General features: G+C 27.6%; 3 protein-coding genes across 3 annotated transcripts; 2 read left to right on the plus strand and 1 right to left on the minus strand.

Annotated features, from left to right (window-relative positions):
* Positions 1-212: 212 nt before the first annotated feature.
* K444DRAFT_534664 (FeS cluster assembly scaffold IscU) lies at positions 213-863 on the plus strand (the record flags this gene model as incomplete). The annotated part of the gene is made up of 2 exons (XM_024875227.1): positions 213-645; positions 694-863. 2 exons carry the CDS (start codon positions 213-215, stop codon positions 861-863), a joined length of 603 nt encoding a protein of 200 aa, XP_024733895.1.
* Positions 864-1,811: 948 nt separating this feature from the next.
* On the plus strand, positions 1,812-4,155 carry K444DRAFT_42206 (ATP-dependent RNA helicase dbp3). The gene is made up of 3 exons (XM_024872714.1): positions 1,812-3,676; positions 3,756-3,870; positions 3,919-4,155. Exons 1-3 carry the CDS (start codon positions 2,161-2,163, stop codon positions 4,070-4,072), a joined length of 1,785 nt encoding a protein of 594 aa, XP_024733896.1. The 5' UTR covers positions 1,812-2,160; the 3' UTR covers positions 4,073-4,155.
* An 875-nt stretch (positions 4,156-5,030) lies between these two features.
* K444DRAFT_565811 (Rft-1-domain-containing protein) lies at positions 5,031-7,088 on the minus strand. Its single transcript, XM_024877113.1, has 3 exons — positions 6,185-7,088; positions 5,284-6,135; positions 5,031-5,233 (listed from the first exon to the last, which is right to left on the minus strand). The coding sequence occupies exons 1-3, from the start codon at positions 6,961-6,963 to the stop codon at positions 5,170-5,172; spliced, it is 1,695 nt and encodes a 564-aa protein (XP_024733897.1). The 5' UTR covers positions 6,964-7,088; the 3' UTR covers positions 5,031-5,169.
* Positions 7,089-23,991: the final 16,903 nt, after the last annotated feature.

The following is a 23,991-nucleotide window of genomic DNA, read 5'->3' on the forward strand; positions in this document are numbered from 1 at the left end:
CGGGGGTTGTTTTATTCCATTCGGTCAATTCGCCACTAGCTTCTCCGATCTGATCAGTGCCGTGAATTATCAGATCGGGTTCTACCGTCATCCTCTTCTCCTCATCTTCACATCAACAACTCGGAATTGAATCATCCACAAAGCCAATACCTACAGCTCTCCCAATCACCGCCTCAATTCCTACGATCGTAATACGCATTTGGACCATCGCCATGTTTCGAAGCGCCTCCATAGCTGGCCGCGTTGCCGGAAGAGCGTTATCGGCGTCGACCCGAGTTGCCACAAGACCTGTATCCGCACGCATCACATCACCCCTCGCTATTGCGAGCCGGCGGCAGTATCATGAGAAGGTCCTCGATCACTATTCCCGGCCTCGCAATGTAGGCAGCATGTCAAAGACGGATACGGATGTGGGAACTGGTCTCGTCGGTGCTCCAGCATGTGGCGATGTGATGAAATTGCAAATTAGGGTTGATCCATCCAACAACACTATCTCAGATGTCAAGTTCAAGACCTTTGGTTGCGGCTCAGCTATTGCCTCTTCATCATATTTGACCGAACTCGTGCGCGGAATGACGTTGGAGGAAGCTGGCCGAGTACGGAATACGGAAATCGCAAAGGAACTTTGCTTACCACCTGTCAAACGTAAGCTTGTAAACCCACATTGAAGTAATACGTTACTGACGCCTCCAGTGCACTGCTCTATGCTTGCGGAGGATGCTATCAAATCAGCCATCTCCAACTATTACACCAAAAATCCGAATGCACGAACCACTGACTTGGGTGGAATTGGCACAAGCATGCCAAAGATTGACGTTGAGACCGTGATGGAGCCATCATCATCTCAGACTGCCGCAGCTTGAGTTCGAATTTCTGTGTGGCGAGAGGCGTTGGGTTTCGATTTCCACATACGTGGGTTACAGTGGTTGTGGAGACGACTTGCAATAGCAGACGTCCTTTGGGTATATAGCGGATGATGAATGGTACAAAAGGGGCAGGCAACGTGAATCTGGAGGAAGATTGCACGAGTTCTAAGATTGGTTGCACGACAAAGTGTACAAAATAACAAGCAGCAAGAAGCCGATTGGGAAATACAATACCCGATGAAGCATAACATTGATGGATATGTTCCGTTTTATCTTCCTGTTCCAGTTTGCAGCATTCTAACCATGATCATCATTCTCTGTAGGACCGCGACGACTCAACACCTCCTCGTGGTGCGGTCTGGTAACCTGTAGCAGTCGGTCCACCGATTGTTTATCTCTTTGGAGAAGTACAGGGCTAGGATTGAGTCCCCCGATCTGACGACAGCGAATCTCCTCCTCACCGTCGCCACCGCTCCGACTCGAATCGACTCCTCCCCTCGACTCGAGACTCGTGTCTCCTCTATTGTTCAATGTCGACATACAAGATTCGCCCGCCCGTCTCTAATCGACTGAGACTTCATAAGAAATCGGCACCTTATTCCGCTCGCCAACGAAGGAAGTCCGACCCTTTGCGCGCTGATAACGCGTACCCTTAATCGGGGTTAAGGAGATATTGGGGATACATCTAACGGGCATTTTTGCACTTGGGTTTATTTGTATTATCAAGAGGCTTAGGCTATAGAGGCATATTGAGGCTTGGAGGTTATATGAGGATTGTTTGCGGACGATAAGAAGACTTTGGTGAAATGGTTTTCGTCCCTCTTCCTTCAAGCGTCAGTGTCTACGGCCGGAGTCCGTCCCTGAACGTTAAACTAACTCATCCTGGAGGAGCGATAACCGGATCGAGATCCAGAAGGGGAGTTTTCGGGCTTTCTCCCGAGGCGGATGGCCTGGAGGTCCAAAAGGTGGTCATGCTAGGCTAGTCTGGGGCTGTGGACAAGACTTTCTTGGTTTAGACTGTCCCTTTCGTGTATATCTCCCCAGGCTAAATAATGATAATCAACCTAAAGCTCGATCATCATTCTCTGTAGAAATTATACCTCCAATCTGCGTCGACCCTTCCGTTTATAGACTAGCGCCTTTTCCCTGATAAGCTCTTCTTATCGCAGTCCAATTTTTTAATCGAAACTTTTGACAGGTTTTTGATCCAAAGACCACCAACGACCACGTCGCAGTCTCCCCATTCACCACACAGCAGCAACAGTTACCAAAGTGGGCACAGGCCCAGTTCAGCATGCCAAAACTGAAGATTGAGGACGCGGGTCTAGCTAGCGGAGAGCAAGCCTTGCGAGAAACCAGCCCAGCGTCGAGAAAGAGTCGAAAGGAAAGCAAAAAGACTATGGAAGAGCAGCTTGTAGAAATCACCCAAAGCCCTGTCGAAGACGGTGAGGTCGGGTCAAGGGCTGCCCGCAAGGAGCGGAAACGTCTGAAGAAATTGAAGAAGCTGCAAGACGAGACTGTTATGGATTCCGAGAGCTCCAAAAATGGCTCAGGCCAGGTCGATGCTACCACTGCGAAGGCTGCCAGAAAGGCAGAAAAGGCCAGATTAAAGGCTTCGAAGAGATCGGACAAAGAAGGACATACCAATGGAGATACTACTTTGCAGACCCGTCCTCTATCCACAGCGATGAAAGCGACTTCACTGCCATATACCCAGGATCCTGGCCTGTCTGCCATCCCACAAGCGGATATCGATCAGTTTCTGGCAGATAACTTCATTTCCATAACGGATCCTTTACCTTCATCTTCGGCGTTACGCCCTTTGACCGAATTCTCGTACTTGCCAGTCACTGATCCTGCACAACGAGCTCCATTCAAAACATTCAAAGCCCCTACTCCAATACAGGCTGCGGCTTGGCCATTTCTTTTTGCGGGCAGGGATGTAATTGGTGTTGCTGAGACTGGCTCGGGGAAAACCATGGCCTTTGCGGTTCCTTGTGTACGCGGCATCCTGTCACTGCCAGAGAGTCAGAGAAATAATGGGCCAAGGGCTGTCATCGTTTCACCAACTCGTGAGCTGGCCATGCAGAGCTATGAGCAGATCATGCAATTAGCAAAAGTCTCTGGGTTGAGAGCTGTCTGTGTTTATGGTGGCGTCCCCAAAGATGAGCAGCGAAAATCCCTGAAGACAGCAGATATTGTGGTTGCAACTCCAGGTCGCTTGAATGATCTCATCAATGAGGGCTGTGCGGATCTAAGTAAAGCAAAATACGTCGTTCTCGATGAAGCTGATAGAATGCTTGACAAAGGATTTGAAGAGGAGATCCGCAAGATCATTAACACCACTCCGGCTATTGGGGAAAGACAAACGCTCATGTTTACAGCAACATGGCCCGAGTCCGTTCGCTCACTGGCTTCCACTTTCATGTCTGACCCTGTCAAAATTAGCATTGGAGACAACCCCTCTGGCGATCTACGGGCGAATGCTCGCATTATGCAACAAGTGGAGGTCGTTGATCCGAGAAATAAGGAATACCGCCTTCTGCAGCTTCTCAAGCAGTACCAGAGCGGAAGTCAGAAGGATGACCGAATTCTGGTCTTCGCCCTGTATAAGAAGGAGGCGACGAGGATTGAGGGGTTCATCAGATCAAAAGGGTTCCGTGTTGCGGGTATTCATGGCGATCTTAGCCAGGAACAGAGAACTCGAAGCCTGGATGCCTTCAAGCAGGGCAACACGCCAATACTTGTGGCAACAGATGTTGCAGCCAGAGGTCTAGACATCCCGTCTGTGAAGCTGGTAATTAACTGCAGTGAGTCATTCCCCTTTCCAGAAGACGGTTTCTAGAGCCCCAGGGGATTTTGGAACAATAACTGACCTGCCGGTAAAAGCTTTTCCTCTCACAACAGAAGACTACGTCCATCGAATTGGCAGAACAGGAAGAGCTGGGAAGGAGGGTCTGGCAATTACTCTATTTACTGAGCATGACAAGGCTCAGTCTGGAGCGTAGGTACCCAAGAGGCCTTTTGCAACCGGCGCTAATCACGTTTGTAGGTTGATCAACGTCCTTAAAGCTGCAAATCAGCCGGTCCCGGATGAACTATTGAAATTTGGCACTACAGTCAAGCGGAAGGAGCATGAAGCGTATGGTGCATTCGCTAGGGACGTGGATAGAACAGTAACAGCTAAAAAGATCAGATTTGAATAGATTTCTTTTATAGACGATGGCGCGGCGCTGACCCCCTAGTGAAAAGCGGTGCCATTGTTGATGACCACTAAAGAATTATAATCTCCATTTAGTTCTTTTGCTATTTGGAACCTGCAGTTGCCTACTGGGAGAAGTACTTTTTGGATCACACTTGAGATCAAGCTGATGAACGATTGCACGGGGGGGGTACATATTGGTAGAGGCCATGTAGATTATATAGTTAAAGTGGGAAGAGAAGTGATCGTTTCACTGGTTGACAGATTGGAATTGCGCAGAATTCATTCTCTCATTTTCAAGAATAAATACTATCTTCTTTTGGATCTTGTATGGCTTGAGAAGACAACTTCGTCATGAGAAGTATGTCTGATAAACCAAATAACCCAGGAATACGCGCCCTGTTATGCGACCCTTTATCAATTTACGCATCCAGAAGTAAGTTTTGAGAAATGAAAGAGAAGTGCCGCGCTCATCCACCTTACAAAGTGCAGCTTGAGAAGAAAAGATAAAGGGAAAATAAGCCTAGTGTTGCTCTAGATAGAGAATTCCGTGAATGAGCGCCTTCATCGTGAAGACACAAAGATGTCACAAGCTTCCTGTGATGTGTGCCACCACCATATCAACGGCAGGGAAATCGTCTGCAGATCCACCACAGTTCCACTCCTCCCAAGCTCAGAAGTACTTTTCTTAACGAGCTTCCTCGGACCAGCCCTCGGCTTATCGCAACTTTCTACTTTCGTGCAGACATTCTGCGTCTCTTCTCCATGGCTGCAACGACATCCTTTGGGAATTTATTGCAACGTATATGAATTGCTCTTCCTGAAGTGGATCTCATGCTTCCCTTGGATGCGTTTGTACCTCCGTAAAGCAGATGGTCCCATGAAAGGAAGGGGGAAAAGCGAGGAATGAGGGGATTCCCGGGTGGCACTGCGCTGGGAAGAATGGGTTGGGGGGAGAGGGGGGGCTGGTAAAAACTGTTATATTTGCGAAATTTCCCTGCCAGCTGATGCACTCCAAGAGTCACACGGGGCTTTTGCTAAAGATGCGGACATGACCAAAATAGCGAAGAAAATCAAGTTCGACTAAACCTCCACCACAATTCATTGCCTTGGGCGTCTAAACGTGCGGAAGCATTCAAGGAGGAATGCCCGCTCACTGAAAGAGCTGCTTTTGTTAGCAAAGATTACGGTTAGATTTAGACGATGAAAACTCACAGAACAATCACAAACACAACTGCTACCACTCCACTTTTCAAAAAGTCCACAATTCCATCATTAAATGTAGACTGCAATTGCACCAGCACTGCATATGTTACGACTCCAGCTGCCATGGTCATTGGGCGGGGTATTAGTAACCTGGTCTCGAGGCTAGCACCATAACGTTTCAGATAGGCTTGTATGAAAGCCGCGCACCACGTTATTCGAAGGAGCATGTTAAGTCCATTGGCCCATACAAGACCCTCAGCTCCAAGATCCAGAACTTGCAGAGATGTAAATGCTGCGCTGGCAAAAGCAACGGAGAATCCAATCATCCAGATCGTCTGGCGATTGAGTTCCGATTCGGTTGCCACGGAGGATGCGAAAGCTTCCGTTAACCCATTAATTGCCAGTAGCGGAATATAGTAGCAGTAGGTTGCCAAAACAGACCCAGCTCCAGAAGATGTCCATTTCGATCCGGCAGTCGCCTTGACGAGGAGCGGGGCCACAGTAGGCCCGACAGCAACGATACAGACGGACAAGAGGACGTATACTCGCAGAAGCCTAAGAAGTTGATCCCGCGCGTTCAGAACCACTTCCTTGGAAGGAGTTCCATTGACTACCGAGAGGGCTTTGCCAAAATGATTGCGGCTCACTTCTTCCACCGGCTGAAGAAGCAGCCTTGCGATTAGACCACCATAATTGCTTACCAGAGCATACGTGCCTTGCGCTTGAAGAGAAGCAAGGGAAGTGATGATGAGGGTATCGCCTTGCGTCAAAAAGTGCTTCATGATTGACTGAACGAAGAATGTTCCACTCAGTGACAAGAGTGGCCACGAAAAGTAGGAGAATATGTACCATGTAGAATTACTAGAATGGATCAATTATGATGGCCAGGAAGCAGAAAGAACGTTCCTACCTGCAAATAGGGGCGGCCATCAGAGAGAAACCATTGGCGGAACTGATGCCCCAGACTTTCCAGTAGTAGACGATCGACAGTGATAAGGCGTATATACCCTGGCCAAGGGCAAAGGGGAGGACCCCTATATCCATGCTAACTTGCGAAGCCCAGAGAGCAGAGCCGCAAGTCATGAGACATCTCAGCGCTGTGGCAGTCGATTCTGCTACTGCGCGTACTTCGAATCTTGCCTTTTGTTGGGCAATTACGTAGCAGGGCTCAGCTAGTAATTCCCAGATAGCTGCAAGGCCATATATGGACAAGCTTTCACGAAAGTAGAGGCTCTCTAGTACGGTGGGATCCTGGGAAGGGGTGGTGTGGAGATACAACCATGCAAATCCGAAGGCAAAGGCGACACCGAGGCCCATTGAGATGTAAGCAAGATTCACAATTGCTTGGCTCCGTCCTGCAGCTGTCCTCTCATCCACGTGACCCTTTGGGACTTTCTCTGTCTCCTTGGAGACAGCATCTATCGTGTCGGCTTGGCGTTGGATGGCAACTCGCAGGCTCTCTCTGGCGAAGAAGAGGACTGTGATGGAGTAGAGTTCGAGTTGCGTAGATATTCCGAGGAGTTCGGGTGAGAGGAAGCGGATAAAGACTTGGTTGACAATGAAGGTCAGGATCCGCGAGCACAATTGGAGGCTTATGAGCAAGGCTGCACCAACAGCCGATCTGGAGAGGACGGGTAGCTTGGTTGCGATCCCAGAGGGCGCGGGCACTCTCTCGGAGTTCACGGGCATTTGTACCTGTATCTGGTCTATTGAGTGGAACTCGGCAGTAGCGCCCAGAAGGGTTCAAGGAGTGGTGGAGGAGTGCTTATTAAAAGCAAGATTTTGACTTGTCAAGGCGATGCTTTTGTTTACGCGTGGTTGGGGGGGTGGTGTGGCGAATTGTTCACGTGATTGTGAAACCCACTATTAAGGTACATGACTTGTGTTGAACATGGTCATGTGACATGCCGCATGCACATGACCACGTGTAAGGCCAACTAGCCTGTGCAGACATGTATACTACTATTGTGGTACGGCAAGCCGTACTCTACCAAAATTGCTTTGTTTTGACAAGTTTTGAGGTTTTGGTCACATGACAAAGGCTGGGGCCTTTTGCACGTGACTTGCGGAATCACATAAGAAAGCTGGTTTTTCTGTAGTTCTAGATAATAATCCCTCTTTCATATTCAGTCAATTGAGCTTTTGCACATTATATACTATTTATACTTCTATGTTTATGCCTTTATTCCTGTTATTTTGCTATCAAGTCACGTTTTGCGCTCTGGTATACTTTATGTGGGTTTTTGTCTTGTCGCAGTTTCCCTCCTACATATTTTATGGTAAGCGACGCAGGAAGATCGAAATTTCGTAGTCAAGGTAATGCTCTCATGAAGTTCTGAGGGATTTCTATAAGGCGGATTATTAGCTTAGCAAGTTTGGGGGGAAAAGGGCTATTGTAATACCTTGAGCCTATGTAACAGGGGTCACCAAAAGGGTCACCAAAAGGGTCACCAAAAGGGTCACCAAAAGGTTGCGAGTCAGGGAGCAATTCCAGTGGTATTGACTGACTGAAACTTGAAGAAGGAAGTGAGTCGTGGGAGGTGCGAAGCCTTAAGGGCTTGCGCACGGACCACCCGTGTACGTGCTCGCTAGAATACTTGGGCACTCTCTAACACTGCCCCCCCCTTTTTGTGATCCTTCCCCGAGATTCCCGGGTCCTGACACAAAATAATAAAAGAAAGGTTATTATTCCCCCTCCTCCCCTCCCCCCCTCCTTCTCTCTCCACCTCCCTTCCCTCCTTCCCCTAATCATATTTTAATAAGTAATATTTGGATCATATTAATTTATAAATTTAGATATTATCTTTTTAGTATACTAAGATTTCCCGTCATAATACTAATATCGTCTAATATCTCAGCAATGATTTGAAATTCTTTACTGAATTTTGGTAATATAAAGATTAAGAATTATAATATAAGTTGGAAATATTATTAAGATTATCTTATATCATGATCGACATGTGACTATTTTCTTGTATTAATTATACAAATATTCTCTTTGAATTTGAGAATAATACTCATACTAGTCTTGTAAATTAAAGTCAAGATCTTGTTTTCTTTTAGATGAATAATCCAGATATATATCGATATTATATTATTTATTATTTATAATTATTTATTTTGCATTTTCATTTGATTTTATGAATGATCATTATAATTTATATTCTTCTTGATACGGTATCATCTATAATTATTATTATTTTCTTTCATTCTTCTTTATTATTTAGTCTTTTTATCTATTTTTAAATCGAAATAATACTTTATATCGAGACAATCTTTTCTTGAGCGTTTAAGAATTTTAGTTAAGGCTTATTAAGGCCCTAAGACTAGATTTTATTATATATATAAGATCCAAGTTATATAATGAAAAGGATGTTGAAATTCATTAATCTTTTTTATTTTTATTGAAATTTTTAGAAATTAAAATTTACTTTAAAAAAGAATCCCTTTCAAAATTTAGAAAATTATCTTATAATATAAGACCAGAATCAAATTAATCGTTCTTATCTAATTCCATTAATAAAAGCAAAATAAAATAATCCCCAATACCTTAGCATGGCTGAACCCCCCCCCCCCTCAAAAAAAAAAAAAAAAAAAAAAAAATTTAATAAATAATATTTTAATAAATAATATTTTAATAAATAATATTTTAATAAATAATATTTTATAATAAATAATATTTTAATAAATAATATTTTTAATAAATAATATTTTAATAAATAATATTTTAATAAATAATATTTTAATAAATAATATTTTAATAAATAATATTTTAATAAATAATATTTTAATAAATAATATTTTAATAAATAATATTTTTAATAATAATATTTTAATAAATAATATTTTTAATAATAATATTTTAATAAATAATATTTTATAAATAATATGATATATTATTATAAATTTAGATATTATCTTTTTATAATAAATAATTTTATAATAAATAATTTTATAATAAATAATTTTATAATAAATAATTTTATAATAAATAATTTTATAATAAATAATTTTATAATTTTATAACTTTGACTTTTATATAATATACTAACTATACTAATATTTTCTTATTAGTTTATTAATAAAATATTTTATTTATTATAATTAGCTAATACTAATAATAAGTAATTACTAAATACTTAGTTTCTTTCTAATTAGATATTCTTATTACTATACTAATATTATTTCTTCTATATAAACTCGAATTTTATATTTAGTTAAATAAGAAAAACTTTTAAATGAACTATTTCTTTTTTTCTTTTATTTAATAAGAATTCAAATTTAAGTTTTTCCGAATTCTTTCTAGTTTTTATTATTATCTTATATTTTATTTTGTTATATATATCCCGAATAAATACTTTATAAGAAATATTTATATTTATAATAATTCTTTTTATTTTAACTAGTTTTTTTATAAGTTTTATAGTTATATTTTAATTACTAATAAAAATTATTTATAAAAATTATTTTTTATTTAGATTTATATATTATTAGACTAATTATAGGAAACTATTATTTCTATAATATAAATATTTAATATTTTATTAGATTAATTATATTATATTTCTTAATATAAGTTTTCTATAGGTATTATTATATTATTAGAACTATTATTTCGAGTTTTTATAATACTAAAATATTAGATTAATTTCTAGTTCTAGTATTTTACTATTTTCTTCTATTTATAATTATTCTTATTATTATATTTAATTATTAATATTTCTTTCTTTACTAATTATATTTCTAGTTAGTTCTTTCTTTTTCTAGAAAAGTCCCGGATTTCTATTCGAGAATAACTTCTTTTTTTTATTCTTTATAACTTTTTCGGTTTTTTTAAATAAGATTTTATTTAGTTATTTTTATTTCTTTTTTATTTCTTTTAATTCTTTCTGGCCTGCTTTTATTAGCTTTCTTATAAAGCTTAATACTTTATTCTAATATAGCTTTTAAATTATAAATTATAATAGCTCGGATTTCTTAACTTTTTTCTTTAAAAAAAATTACTATTAGATAATTTAGTATTTTTATAAGAGTTTCTAATACTAATATTATTTATTTAGAATAAGTTTTTAGGCTTTTAAATATTTTTAGAAAAGTTTATAACTTTATTTCTTCTAGTTTCTTTAGAATTTATAGCTTTAATACTTTTATAAATATTACTAGCTTTTTAATTTTTTCTAAAATAGTTTTTATAACTACTTTTAGTTATTTTAGTAATAATAGATTTTTATTCTTTTTTTAATCTTAGTTTTATTTTTATTTTTCTTATTTTTAGTATTTATTATTTTGTTTTCTAAGTTATTTCTCTTTAACTAGCTTCTAAATTATATCTAGCTAATATAATATTTAGTTAAATACTAGTTATAAATTTAATAAATAATTATTATATTTATTTTTAGGAAATTTATATCTAAATTTTTATTATTACTAAACTTGTTTTCTTTTATTAAATATACTAAAAATCTATAATTATTTTTATTATTAAAGTTTAGGCTTTAAAAATTAATTCTTTTATTAATAGCTTTTAGGGCTTTAATATTTATTTTTCTAGTTTCTTTATTCTTAAGATTTATATTAGATTCTGGTTTTCTAAAAGTATTAAAAATATATATAATAGTTATAAAATTATTAAATTAGGTAAATAGCTAGTTTTTTAATATTACTTTATAAGAAAATTCTTATATTTTATTAAATTAGGTAAATAGCTAGTTTTTTAATATTACTTTATAAGAAAATTCTTATATTTTATTTTATATATAAAATAACTCATTTTATTATATTATTTTACTTATTTCTAAAAGGTTTCTAGATATTAGTTTAGTTTTTATTATTAATATTAGATATTTTAATTAATTAATTTCTAATTTTTCTTAATTCATTTTATTAAATTTAAAAGTTCTTATAAAGTTTTTAATTAATTTCTAATTTTATAACTTTTTAGGTTTTTTATTTAGAATAATAATTTTTATATTATTATAATTAGTTTTTTTAATAAAAATAAATATTTATATTTTATTAAAACTTGCATTTTTTTAATAAATATAAATATATATAATAGATATATATAATAATATATAATAGATATATATAATAATATATAATAGATATATATAATAATATATAATAGATATATATAATAATATATAATAGAATATATAGTAATAATATATAATAGATATTATATAATGTAATATATAAATAAATATTAGATATTATAAATCTAGTTTCCTATTTTAAATAAAGCTTATAATTGAAATTATATAAGGTAATCGGAATTATATAAGTAATCGGAATTATATAAGTAATTGGAATTATATAAGTATCGGAATTATATAAGTAATCGGAATTATATAAGTAATTGGAATTATATAAGTAATCGGAATTATATAAGTAATCGGAATTATATAAGTAATTGGAATTATATAAATTATATAGAATTATATTTCCTAGTTAAATAAAGTATTTTATAAGCTTAGCTAAATACTAGAAAATATATAAAGAAATACTTCTAGTTTTAGAAAAAGATATTAATTAGTTTTTTATTAGAATTAATTATTAGAATTAGTTATATTTATAAGTATTATTTTATAGTTTATTTATTTTAACTATTTATATATTATTTTATTATTATATATTTTATATTCTAATTAATTTAATCTTTAGAAAGTAGTTTATTATAAAGTAATTAAATTATTAATAAATAAAAGTATTAATAGCTAGAGTATTAACTAAAAGAAATATCTTTATTATTACTAGAATAATTTAGTTAGATATCTAGAAAAGGATTTAGTTAAGTACTTTTTATATTACCTAATTAGGAAAAAGAAATAGAATTCAAATATTTCTAGAATTAGCTAGTAGGATAATAATAATAAAGAAATTAGTAATAGCTTATTATTATATTACTAAATTAGAAGTAAAGATATAATAAAAAGAGAATTTAGAGAAACTAAAAGCTTAAATCTATTATTTTAAAAATATTCGAATATCTAATATAGAATTTATTATATTTCCGGTAATATCTTTAATTTAAAGAATTCTAAAAATCCGAGAACTACTTATTTACTAGAGAAAGAATATTAAAGAAGTCCAGGATTTCTTTTACTAGGTAAAGTTAAAGTAATATAAAGATAATAGAATTATCTAGGCTATTAATATAATAAAGATTATATTTTCTATTTTCTATTTTAAGAATATTACTAGAAATATCTAGAAATATAAAAGTTAATTAGTAAATATTAATATTATAGATTAAAAAACCTTTATTAAATTTATAAAGAATTCTATTTTAGATCTAGAAAACTATAATAATAATACTTTTACTAAAATTAAAAATATTAAATAATAGCTAGGCTAGAATATCTAAAGCTTTATATCTTATTTAGATAGCCTATTAATAACTTAGGATATATAAGTTTATTATAAAAACGAAATAACTTATTTAGTAACTTAAAGCAAGAAATTTAAAATGAGATTAATTATTAAAAGAATACTTTATAAGAAAAGAAAAAGTTTATTTCTATAGTTATAAGAATTAAGATTAATTTAAACTTATTTATTTAATAGAAATATAATAATAACCTAATAGAATAGTAAAAGAAAAAAAATAAGAAAAAAGAGAAAAAAAATAATAAAAGAAAATAGAAAAGAAATATATTTCTATTATAAGATTTATAAAACCGGAATAATAAAAATATAATAATAGAATCTAATATAATACCTATATTAAAATCTATAAAACCGGATATAATTTGTTTTATTTACTAAAAAAATTATTATTATATTATTATTTACCTAAGTTAAAAGAAATTAACTTATTATAATTATAATAAATCTAGCTATAAATTATATAAATACCTAGAACTAAAGAAACCGGGAAATAAATATATTTTATAATAGTTATATTTATTTATATTATAGAAAATAAAGCTTCTAAAATAATAATAATAATTAAGGTTATTATTAAAATAAGGAAAGATAAGTAAAGAATTAGAATATTAGTTAATTCGAATATAGAAGCTAATTATATAAAGAAAAAACTAGTTTTAGATATAAGTATTTTATTAATATTAAAAATAACTCTCTTATTTTTATTAGAGAAAAAAAGAATCTATTTATATAGAAATTATATTTTTAGAGTTATTATTAAGAATATACTAGAAAACTAAAAAAGACTAATATATACTTTATATTATATAATTTTAATCTAAATTATATTAATATAATATTTGGATTCTTATAGCTTTACTAAATTAATTCCTTAATTTTCTTTAGAAAAATAATATAGAAATACTAGATTTAATTATAAAAGATTAAAGTTTCAAATATTAGAAAATTTACTAAAATAATAAAATATAAAATATATATTTTTCTATTAATTACTTATTCTATAATAAATAGCTAAAGAATTATTATTATTACTATAAATAAAATAGTTATATTTCTTAAAAAATATTAGAATCTTTTTTAAATATTTTCTATAAAGGCTATAAATATATTACCTAACTATTATATAATAGAATATTATATAGATCTAAAACCAAAGTCTTAATTATTATATAATCTTATATATATCTTATTAAAAAAAGAGCTTAAAGTCTTTTAGAAATATCTTAATATTAATTTAAAGAAAAAATAAATTTAATATTTTACTAATTTAGCTAATACTCGAATTATATTTATTTTAAAGAAAAAAGACAGCCTATATTTATATATTAATTACTAGAATTTAAATAGAATTATTATTAAAAACTAAATACTATTATTACTTATTAGTAAAATAATAAATAGGCTTTATAAAACTAAAATATATATAAAGTTAAACTTAAAAAATACTTATTATTAGTTATAAATACAGGAAAGTAATAAATAGAAAATAATATTTTAAATATATTATAGATATTTTAAATATTATATTATATTTTTTAGATATATTAATATTTTAATAATATTTCAGATATATATTAATTATATATTAGTAAGTTTTATAAATATTATTTATATAGTTTATTTAAATAATATTTGAATTTATTTAGAAGATCTAGAATAATATAGAATAATAATTTAATATATATTTAAATAATTATAATAATACTAGCTTTTTATAAATTTAATAAAATATGAATTTAATATAAAAAAAATAGAATTCTTGGAATTTGTAATTAGCTTAGATAATATAGAAATAGAAGCTAGCCGGGTTATAGCTATTAAAAAATAGCTAGTTCTAAAAAAGAATATTCGAGAAATTCAAGTATTTCTAGAATTTATTAATTTTTATTAGAAGTTTATTTATAGATATTTTAGGATTTATAATTATAAATATAATTTTCTAGTTCTTTAATAAGAGAATAAAAGCCAGATAATATTCTATTATTTTTTATTTAAAGAAAATAACTATAATTAAAAATAGATATAAGATATATAATTCTAAATTCTTAGTTATTATTCCAGTATTTTATATTTAATAGTATTATCTAATATATATTTAATATATTATTATTATTAAAATAAATTATAATAACTTAAAATACTTAATAACTAAGAGAAAACTAAATAGTTAATAAATAAGATAAGTAAAAAAGCTAGCTATCTTTAACTTTATTTTAAAATACTAGCCGGAATATAATAATTCTATTAATAGATTATTAAAAAGGCTAGATTTTATAATAGATATAAATAAAGATATTTTATTACTTATTATAAAAAGAAAACTATAATAAGACAAAAACTCATATAAAGTATACCAGAGTACAAAACGTAATTTAATAGTAAAATAATAAATTAAAAGTATAAATAGTAAAACATAAATAGTATATAGTATATAAAAGCTTAATTAATTAAATACTTATAAAGAATTATTCTCTAAGTCTATAGAAAAACCAGCTTTCTTATATAATTTCTATAAGTTATATATAAAAGGCCGCGGCCTTTACTATATAACCTAAACCTTAAAACTGCTAAAATAATATGATTTTTAATGAGTACGGCCTGCCGTATTATATTATATTTTATAATAAGCTATAGAATATAAAATAAAAAGTCTTATAAGTAATAATAATAAGATATTATACTATTTCTATAATATTATAATTTGAAGCCTAGAAAAGAGAAAATAAATACTTTTTAATTAGTAAAATACTAAGGAATTCCGAAAAGGAAATTTATTTTAGTAATAAAATAATATTAGAAATACTATTACTTGAGCTTATTACTAATATAGCTAGTTATAAATAATATATATTACGAATTCTAGCTATATAAATAGCTAAATCCAAAATAGTATATAAAGAAAATAAATAAATATTACTTAAATTACTATTATAATACTAAAGGCTTAATTTATTAATATAATACTAGTAATATAAATGGTTTTTAAAAGAAACCTCTATTAGAGCTATTAAAACTTAAGAACTTAATATATTTAAATTATTAAAATATTAAAATACTATTTATATACTAAATAAATCGGCTTTTAAAAAAATTACTATAAGCTAATTATAATAATTCTATAAATAAGTATTTTAATACTAGTAAAATACTAGAAATCTTCTAGAAATCTTCTAGAAAAAATACTTCTAATAAAATATAAAAAAGAATATAAAAAACTATATTAGAACTTGCTTTATATATTAATAAATTAAAATAAAAAAATATTTATTATATAATATATTTAGTTTATTTTTTATTTTTTCTAAGCTATAATAAAAAATTATTATAGACTTTATTATAGAACTATTTCCTTTTAGGTTTTATAATAAGATATATAATTTTATACTTATTATTATTAATAAATATATAAAAATAATATAATATATTCTAATTATTAAAGAAATCTCGACTCTTGAATTAGTAAAGCTATTTATATATTATATTATTAAAGACTTTAATATATTTATAAATATAACCTCTAATAAAGAATCTGTTTTTATAAATAAATTCTAGTTAAATCTATATTTCTATTTAAAGGTTTAATAATAGATAAATAAAAAATCTAAACTAAACTCTAGAATAATATTTGAGATATTATACTAGCTACTAATAAAATAACTAGATAATAAAGCTTATTCTTATAGAATTTGTATATAATAACTTTATATATTTAATAATAGAAATTTCTTTATTTTATATATTATATAAATTTTATTCTAGTATTAAATTATATATTAAAAATAATATTTTAGAAAAAAGAATACTAGTAATATAAAAAAATATATAAAGAATTCAAATAGAATAGGAAATATTAGAAAAATAATAATAAGAAGTAATAAATATATAAAAAAAATACTATAATAAAAAGTATATTAATAAGAAGTTTAATATATATAATAAAGTTATATTTTATATAAAGAATATTTAATAGCTATAATCTAGTATAAAACTAATAAATAAATATCTCGGCTTCTTTAAAGTTCTAGAAATTATAGAAATATATAAATAGATATATTATTTAGAATTATTACTATTATATTAGATATATAATATTTTCTATATTTCCTTTTTAGAACTATAATATCTATAAGCTAGTATTATAGTAAAATCAGAACTAGTCGAGATTAAAAATAAAGAGAAATTCGAGATAGAATTTATTATAGTTTATAAAAAAATAGAAAAAAAAGTATTTTATTTATTAGAAAAGCTATTTATTAGTAAATAATATATAGGAACTATTAAGTAATTCAGAGAATATAATTTAAGAATTATAAAAATACTTAAAAAAAAAGTAATATTATAATATTATTAGCTAAATAGAAATATAAAAAATAAATACTTTTATTAGAAAACTATTAAAAACCATATATTTATTCTTAAAAAAGCTATATAAAAATTATTAAGAACTTTAAAAACTCTAATTTCTATATTTTATAAATATCCTATTTTTATAAATACTTTTTATTATTCTTATTATTATTCTTATTAGAATTCTTTCGAGAAATAAATAATAAATTAGCTTATAAAGCTATTAGCTATTAGTAAGAAATAAGCTTATTTAATATTAAAGAATATTAATTATATTATTAAAAATACTTTATATTTATATTAAGCTAGTAAAAATTATTTAATTTATTTCTTAGATTATTAGAGGAATTTACTAGCCTCAAATAATAGTTTTAATATAAGAAATATATATAATTTAGTATAGAAAAAGAAGAATAATAGTCTTTTTTCTTTTAAATAAAGATTAAAGAAAATACTTATATATATTAATAATTTAAAAAAGGTAGTTTAATTATATTATATATATTTAAGAAATCTTAAATAGTATTAGAATAGAGAATAAAAGAAGAAATTTATAGCTTATAAGATTATATTTCTTATTCTTAAAGTAATAATAATTATATATTAAGTAATTATTACTTTTAATATAAGTAAAATTAGGAAACTTAGTAATATTCTTAGAATATCGAAAATAATAAAGGCAAATTAAAGATATAAAAGTATTAGCCAAATAGGTAATAATAGACTAATAAGTATTAAGAGAAGTATTTATCTTAATAAATAAAGAAATAGAAAAGAGAATTAGAAAAGAACTTAAATAAAGCTTAAAGAAGTTTAAAAGAGTTTAAAGAAGCTTAAAAAAAGCTTAAAGAAGGCTTAAAAAAGAAAGGCAAGAGATAAGAAGAAGCTAGATATAATATTATAATTAAGGAAAAGAAAAATTAGTTAGTAGGAAAAGAGAGGTCTTTTTATAATATTTTCTTTCTAAGTAGTAATTATTATAATTCCCAGATATCCGGTATCTGAAATGCCTTACTAGATACCAGATACCTCCTAGGCACACGTAATGCGGCCGCCTTACTAGGGAAATATACTTGAAATATACTAGAGATATTTAGAAGGCTAAGCCCCTTTGGGACTAGTATACTATAAGATATATATACTTTCTTATAGCCTCCTATATTCTAGTTTTCCCTTTCTTAGCTTTGAATTATCTTTATAAGAGACCTTCTATCTTGCTTTCCAAGCCCTAAATACTATACCTGTAATAGTATTTAAAGCTTACTTCCTTTAATTCTATAGAGGATTTCAAATAAACTAATTCAGAACTATTAGTAATATAGGTACTACTAAGATAATAGAACCTCAGGAATATAAGTAATAGACTTTAGAATAATAAAAGCAAAAAGCTTTAGAATCTTTAAAGAAATTAGGTATTTATACTTTTATAAATATATACTAGTAGTATATTAGAAATTCCTCCGAAAACCCGAAAATTAAAGAACCTCGAATAAAGGCTACTCTTTAACTAAGTTCTAGAGTAATAGGTATATATAGGCTAGTAATCTAACTACTATCCTTAAGCCCTATCCTATAACCTTATAGGCCCTATATATATACCGGTAACGAGATTATTAGAGAGGATATAGTAAAGGAAAAGTGTAATAGGTCAATTTCCTAGGATATCACGTGACTAGGAACTATATTGACTTCCGCCAAGGCTTCCGGTAAAGCTTCTACTAGTTCAGGTCATCTCGTTAGTAGCCTTTCCTAAACCAAACGTCTTATTAGTATTCCTGGAAAATTTATAGACAAGTTTATAAAAATAGAACCCTTTGCTTTTATTATAAAGCTCCTAAAGACTAATAACTATATTATTACCGGAAAGTTATATAAATAGGCTAAGGAACTTAATACCTTATTTTTAGATATTAATATTATTATAAAGAATTACTAGGAGAATATTTAAAGAACTATTTAATATAAGAATACTTATAATTATAATAAAGCTATTCTCGAGAATATTAAGCTTTATAATACTAAGCTCGAGAATAAAATCAAATACTATATAGCTATAGTAAATTAGCTTATAGTAGCTCTAACTACTTCTGCTTTATTTACTCTAGCTACTCTAGCTACTCCGAATTTCTCTTAAAAGAATTCCGAACTATCTCTTACTTATTCCTGTCTAGAATTCCTTATATCTTATACTTTTTTTAGAAATACTAGAATTACTAAGCTCCCAGATTTAACTCTCTTTACTAGAGATTATATTATCTTTAATAACTAGCTAGTTTAGATTAAGAATAAGCTATAAGGAAATACTAATTTATATTTCTTAGAAAATCTCAAGATTATTTATATTTCTAGTAAATTTACTAGTAATATTCTTACCCTAACTAATTCTTATATAAATAAAAATAATTTAAATTAGTACTATTAGTTCTTAGAGTTTTACTCTTATTTAAAAAAGCTATATTCTAATTCTAATAAGATATAAAATACTTATTATAACTTTAGTAAGCTTTAAATATACTCTAGTTAAGTATTTCAGGAATTCTATATTCTTTTCTTATAACTATTTATAAAAAGTAATATTAGTTTTTAAGATATTAAATATAAACTAAATAAGAAGCTCTTACTAAAGCTCTAGAAATTAGTATATATATACTATAATAATTCTTTTATTAATACTACTTGCTTTACTTAGTATTATATTACTAATAATTAGTAAATTAAGGCTATATATAAGAAAACTAAAAAATATAAAAAGGCAGGAGCTATTCTAGCCAAGTTTATTTCTAGTACTATATTTCTATATATTTCTAAGAAATACATTTCTAAAAAGAAGCCCAAGAAGCCTATATTAACTACTTTTATTAAGTATATACTTTCTTATAAATATAAGTAATATCTTATAAAAACTAAGGATCTCTTAATTATTAAGTACTTTAATTATAATGAGTTTGGCTACTATACTAGATATTATCTGGTTTTATATAATAAGGAAACCAAAGTAGCTTTTTCTAGAATTAAGCTAGGCTTAGTTTCTATTTTACTAGAGTATATTATTCTAATAAAGTATTTAGAGAATTTGAGCTCTAATTCTGGTATAAAACCGAGAAATAAGTATTCCTAAAGAAAGTCTTTACTTTAAGGGCTTATAATATAAATTTAGTAAAGATTAATTTAATTTATCTAATAAAAGAAAAGACTCTTATAATACCCTATATTATTAGTATAAATAAATTAGGAATTAAGTCTTTTTCCCTTATTAATACTAGAGCTAATAATTATACTTTTATTAATATAAAGCTTATTTAGCTTATAAAGTAATTCTTAGAAATAAAATTATAATCTTTTTTCTTATCTTATACTATATATGATTTTAATAAAAAACTAGCTAAGTTTACTAAGAAATATATAGAAGTTTTATTTCTAATTAATAAATAAAATATTAATATATTTATAATTATTCTAAATCTTAGAGATTATAATATTATTCTTAATAGAAAATAAGTAATATATATTAATATTCTAGTTAATTATAAAAGATATAGGCTTATATAGCTAAAAAAAAAAATAAGCCTAAATCTATATAATTTAGTTATATTATTAGTACTTTATAGTAATAGCTAGAGAAATAACCTAATAAGAAGTATTAAAAGAATACTAATTAATAAGATTTTATTATAAGCTATTTCTAGAAATCTTCTATTCTAAAATAATTTTCTTTCTTTTAAATTAATTAGAGGGAATTATAGAAAATTATAGAAAAGAAGCTTTTATAGCCTAAGTAAGATATAATATCTAAATAAAAGCTAAAGAAGTAAGAAGAAGTTCTTAATAAGAAACAAATATTAGATCTAGCTATTTTTATTTCTATAATATTTAATTATATAGCTAAGAAAGAAAATATTATTATTAGTTAAATCTCTATTTATAAGATTAATAAGAAGCTTAAAGCTTAGAAAAAAGAAGCTATTTCTGGTCCAGAGAATTAATAACCGGAAGAAATAGAGCTTTAGTAGCTATAAAGAATATTATTTCCGGAACTTAAAAAATATATTTTTGTTTTCTCTAAAAAGAATCTAATATCTTTCTTTTCTATAAATTATATAATTATAAGATTTAGATTAAAGGCCTAAAAAGAACCGAGAATATTAGATATTAACTTCTCTAGTAATAGTTTACTTAAGAGCTTCTAGAAATTAAGTATTTCTTAGAAAATAATTTAGCTAAAGGCTTTATTAAAGCTAGTTAGGCTCTTTTTACTTTACTAGTTCTTTTTATAAAAAAAGCAAACAGAGATTTATACTTTTATATTAATTTCTATTATCTAAATAATATTATTTAAAAGAATTAATATCTTTTTTTACTTATTAATAAGACTTTAAGTTAATTATCTAAGATTAAGATCTATACTAAATTAGATATTTACTAAGCTTTCTATTATATAGTTATAGATTTGAACTCTCAGGAGCTAATAATATTTCATATCCGCTATAGAATATATAAATATAATATTTTCTAGAAAGGCCTTATAAATGGCCCGGCTATATATTAATATTATATAAATAATATATTCTTTAAATATCTAGATAACTTTTATATAATATATCTTAATAATATTCTCATTTACTTAGAAAACCTAATAAAGTACAAATAGTATATATAAAAAGTACTAGACTATTTATACCTTATTAGCCTCTAAGTAAATATTAAGAAATCGGAATTTAAAGTTATATATATAAAATACTTAAGCTTTATTATTTCTATATCTAATATTAAAATAAATCCTAATAAAATCAAAATAATATATAACTAGTAATTCCCAAAAATAATTAAGAATATATAGTCTTTTCTTAGCTTCTATAACTTTTATAAATGCTTTATTAAAAAATATAAATAAATTACTAGATTTTTTACCTTATTTATAAAAAAGAAGATTTCCTTTAAATAATTCAAATAATATTAAGAAACTTTTACTTACCTAAAGAAAGCTATAATTTTTACTCTAGTTCTATAATACTATAATTTAGATCTGCCTATAATAGTAGAGACAGATATATTTAAAGAAGTAGTTACTAGCCTACTTTTTTAATAAGACCCAGAAATAGGCCTTTAGTATCCTATAGCTTATTTTTCTAAAATTATATTTCTAGTAAAGCTTAATTATAATATATATAATAAAAAATACTTGCTATAATATAAGTATTAAAGAAATAGAGAGCTAAGCTAAAGGGCCTTTAAAATACTTTCTTTAAGATTTATTCTAATTACTATATCTTAGAATACTTTATAATTACTAAGAAGCTCTTTTTTTAATAAGCTAGATAAGCTAAGCTCTTATTCTACTATTATTTTAAGCTTATATATTATTCTGGAAAATTAAATAAGTAAGTAAATACTTTATTATAAAAATAAGATAAAATAAATACTTAGGGCCAGATTAAGAAAAAGCTATAAACCCAAGTACTTTTCTCTAAAAATAAGATTAATCCGGAAATTATCTATAACTTATAGCTTATAGTAATATTTTACAAAGTTAGTTTACTTAATCCGGAATTTGGTCCTAAAAACCAAATATATATTAAGGACTTTCTAGAAGAGAATATTTTTATTAGAGATATAATTCCCTTAGAAAAAGGTATTTTCTTAGAAGCTTTATTAGTAAACTCTATTATAATAGCCCTTATAAAAGTATTATTAGAAGCTCCTACTAAGTATAATAGTTTATAACTTATAAATAAGATCCTATAAAATAATTATATATTACCGGATCTAGAGAAGCTATATATAATAGCCTAAGCTAAAAGTAATATTTAAATATTATAAAACGGCCTCTTTTTATACTATAGAAAACTTTATATTATAGAGAATAAAATAACTCCCGGATTATTTTTATAAACTATTCTAATTCATAAAATATATAATAAATTTCTTTCTAGATATCCTAAATATATAAAGCTCTATTAGCTATTAAAAAAGTAATATTACTAACTATTTATAAGTAAGAATATTAATTAATACTATAATAATTACTATACTTATAAGAGATTATATATATCTAGAAATAAGAAGCCTAGTTTATTTTATTTCCTTCTAGTTCCTAATTATTCCTAGTAATATATTACTATAAACTTTAAAAGCTATCTAGAAAATAAATCGGGCTATAATATAGTTATTATATTTATAAATTACTTATCTAAATACCTAATTATAATTCTAGTATAAGATATAATTATAGCTAAATAGCTAATACCTCTATTTTTATTTTATATAATATATTAAGTAAGTATTCCAGAAATAATTATATTAGATTAGGAACCCTAATTTATATCCGATTTTTAGAGCGAATTTTATATGAGAATTAGTATAAAGCTTAAGCTTTCTATAACTAATTATTCCTAAATAAATAGAGATTATTAATTAATACTTTAATTAGAGATTATACTCATATATTAATTATTATAATTAATTATTAATAAGCCTTTCTTTAGTATAAAACTATTAGCTAGTTCCTATTTATAACTAAAAAGAACTATAAGCCTTATATCTCTCTAGGCTAGAACTCTCTTATTAAAGCTAACTTATTTAAGAAAAAGCTAAATAGGAATAAAGCTAAAGTATTAGTAAATTAATTACATGAATTATAATAACTTACCTAAAGCCATATAAAATAAATATAGGAATAATATATAGTATAAGCTAATAAATACTACTATTTAATTAATTTCAAAGTCGGAAATAAAATATAGGTTACTATAAAATACTAGAAATCTAATTATTTGAGCCAGAAGCTAGAGAACTAAATAAAGAACTTATTTGAGATTCTAGAATAGTATAACTACTTATTTCTTCTAAAACTACTAGAAACTATAAAGATATATCTAGTTTTCTATATAAAGAAGCTATAAAAAAACTTCTAGAATTCTTTATTAAGTTAAGTAAACCCGGAACTGCTCCTATTAATATTAGAGAATAGTAAATAAAAGTATA

Source organism: Hyaloscypha bicolor, assembly GCF_002865645.1.
Source record: "Hyaloscypha bicolor E unplaced genomic scaffold K444scaffold_117, whole genome shotgun sequence".
Taxonomy (NCBI): domain Eukaryota; kingdom Fungi; phylum Ascomycota; class Leotiomycetes; order Helotiales; family Hyaloscyphaceae; genus Hyaloscypha; species Hyaloscypha bicolor.

Coding starts and splice junctions, on each gene's coding strand:
- K444DRAFT_565811 (XM_024877113.1), bottom strand. CDS start 6,963: ATGCCCGTGAACTCCGAGAGAGTGCCCGCGCCCTCTGGGATCGCAACC. Junction 6,136..6,184: donor ATGGCCGCCCCTATTTGCAG/GTAGGAACGTTC, acceptor GATCCATTCTAG/TAATTCTACATGGTACATAT. Junction 5,234..5,283: donor GTTGTGTTTGTGATTGTTCT/GTGAGTTTTCAT, acceptor TAACAAAAGCAG/CTCTTTCAGTGAGCGGGCAT.
- K444DRAFT_42206 (XM_024872714.1), top strand. CDS start 2,161: ATGCCAAAACTGAAGATTGAGGACGCGGGTCTAGCTAGCGGAGAGCAA. Junction 3,677..3,755: donor GAAGCTGGTAATTAACTGCA/GTGAGTCATTCC, acceptor TGCCGGTAAAAG/CTTTTCCTCTCACAACAGAA. Junction 3,871..3,918: donor GACAAGGCTCAGTCTGGAGC/GTAGGTACCCAA, acceptor TCACGTTTGTAG/GTTGATCAACGTCCTTAAAG.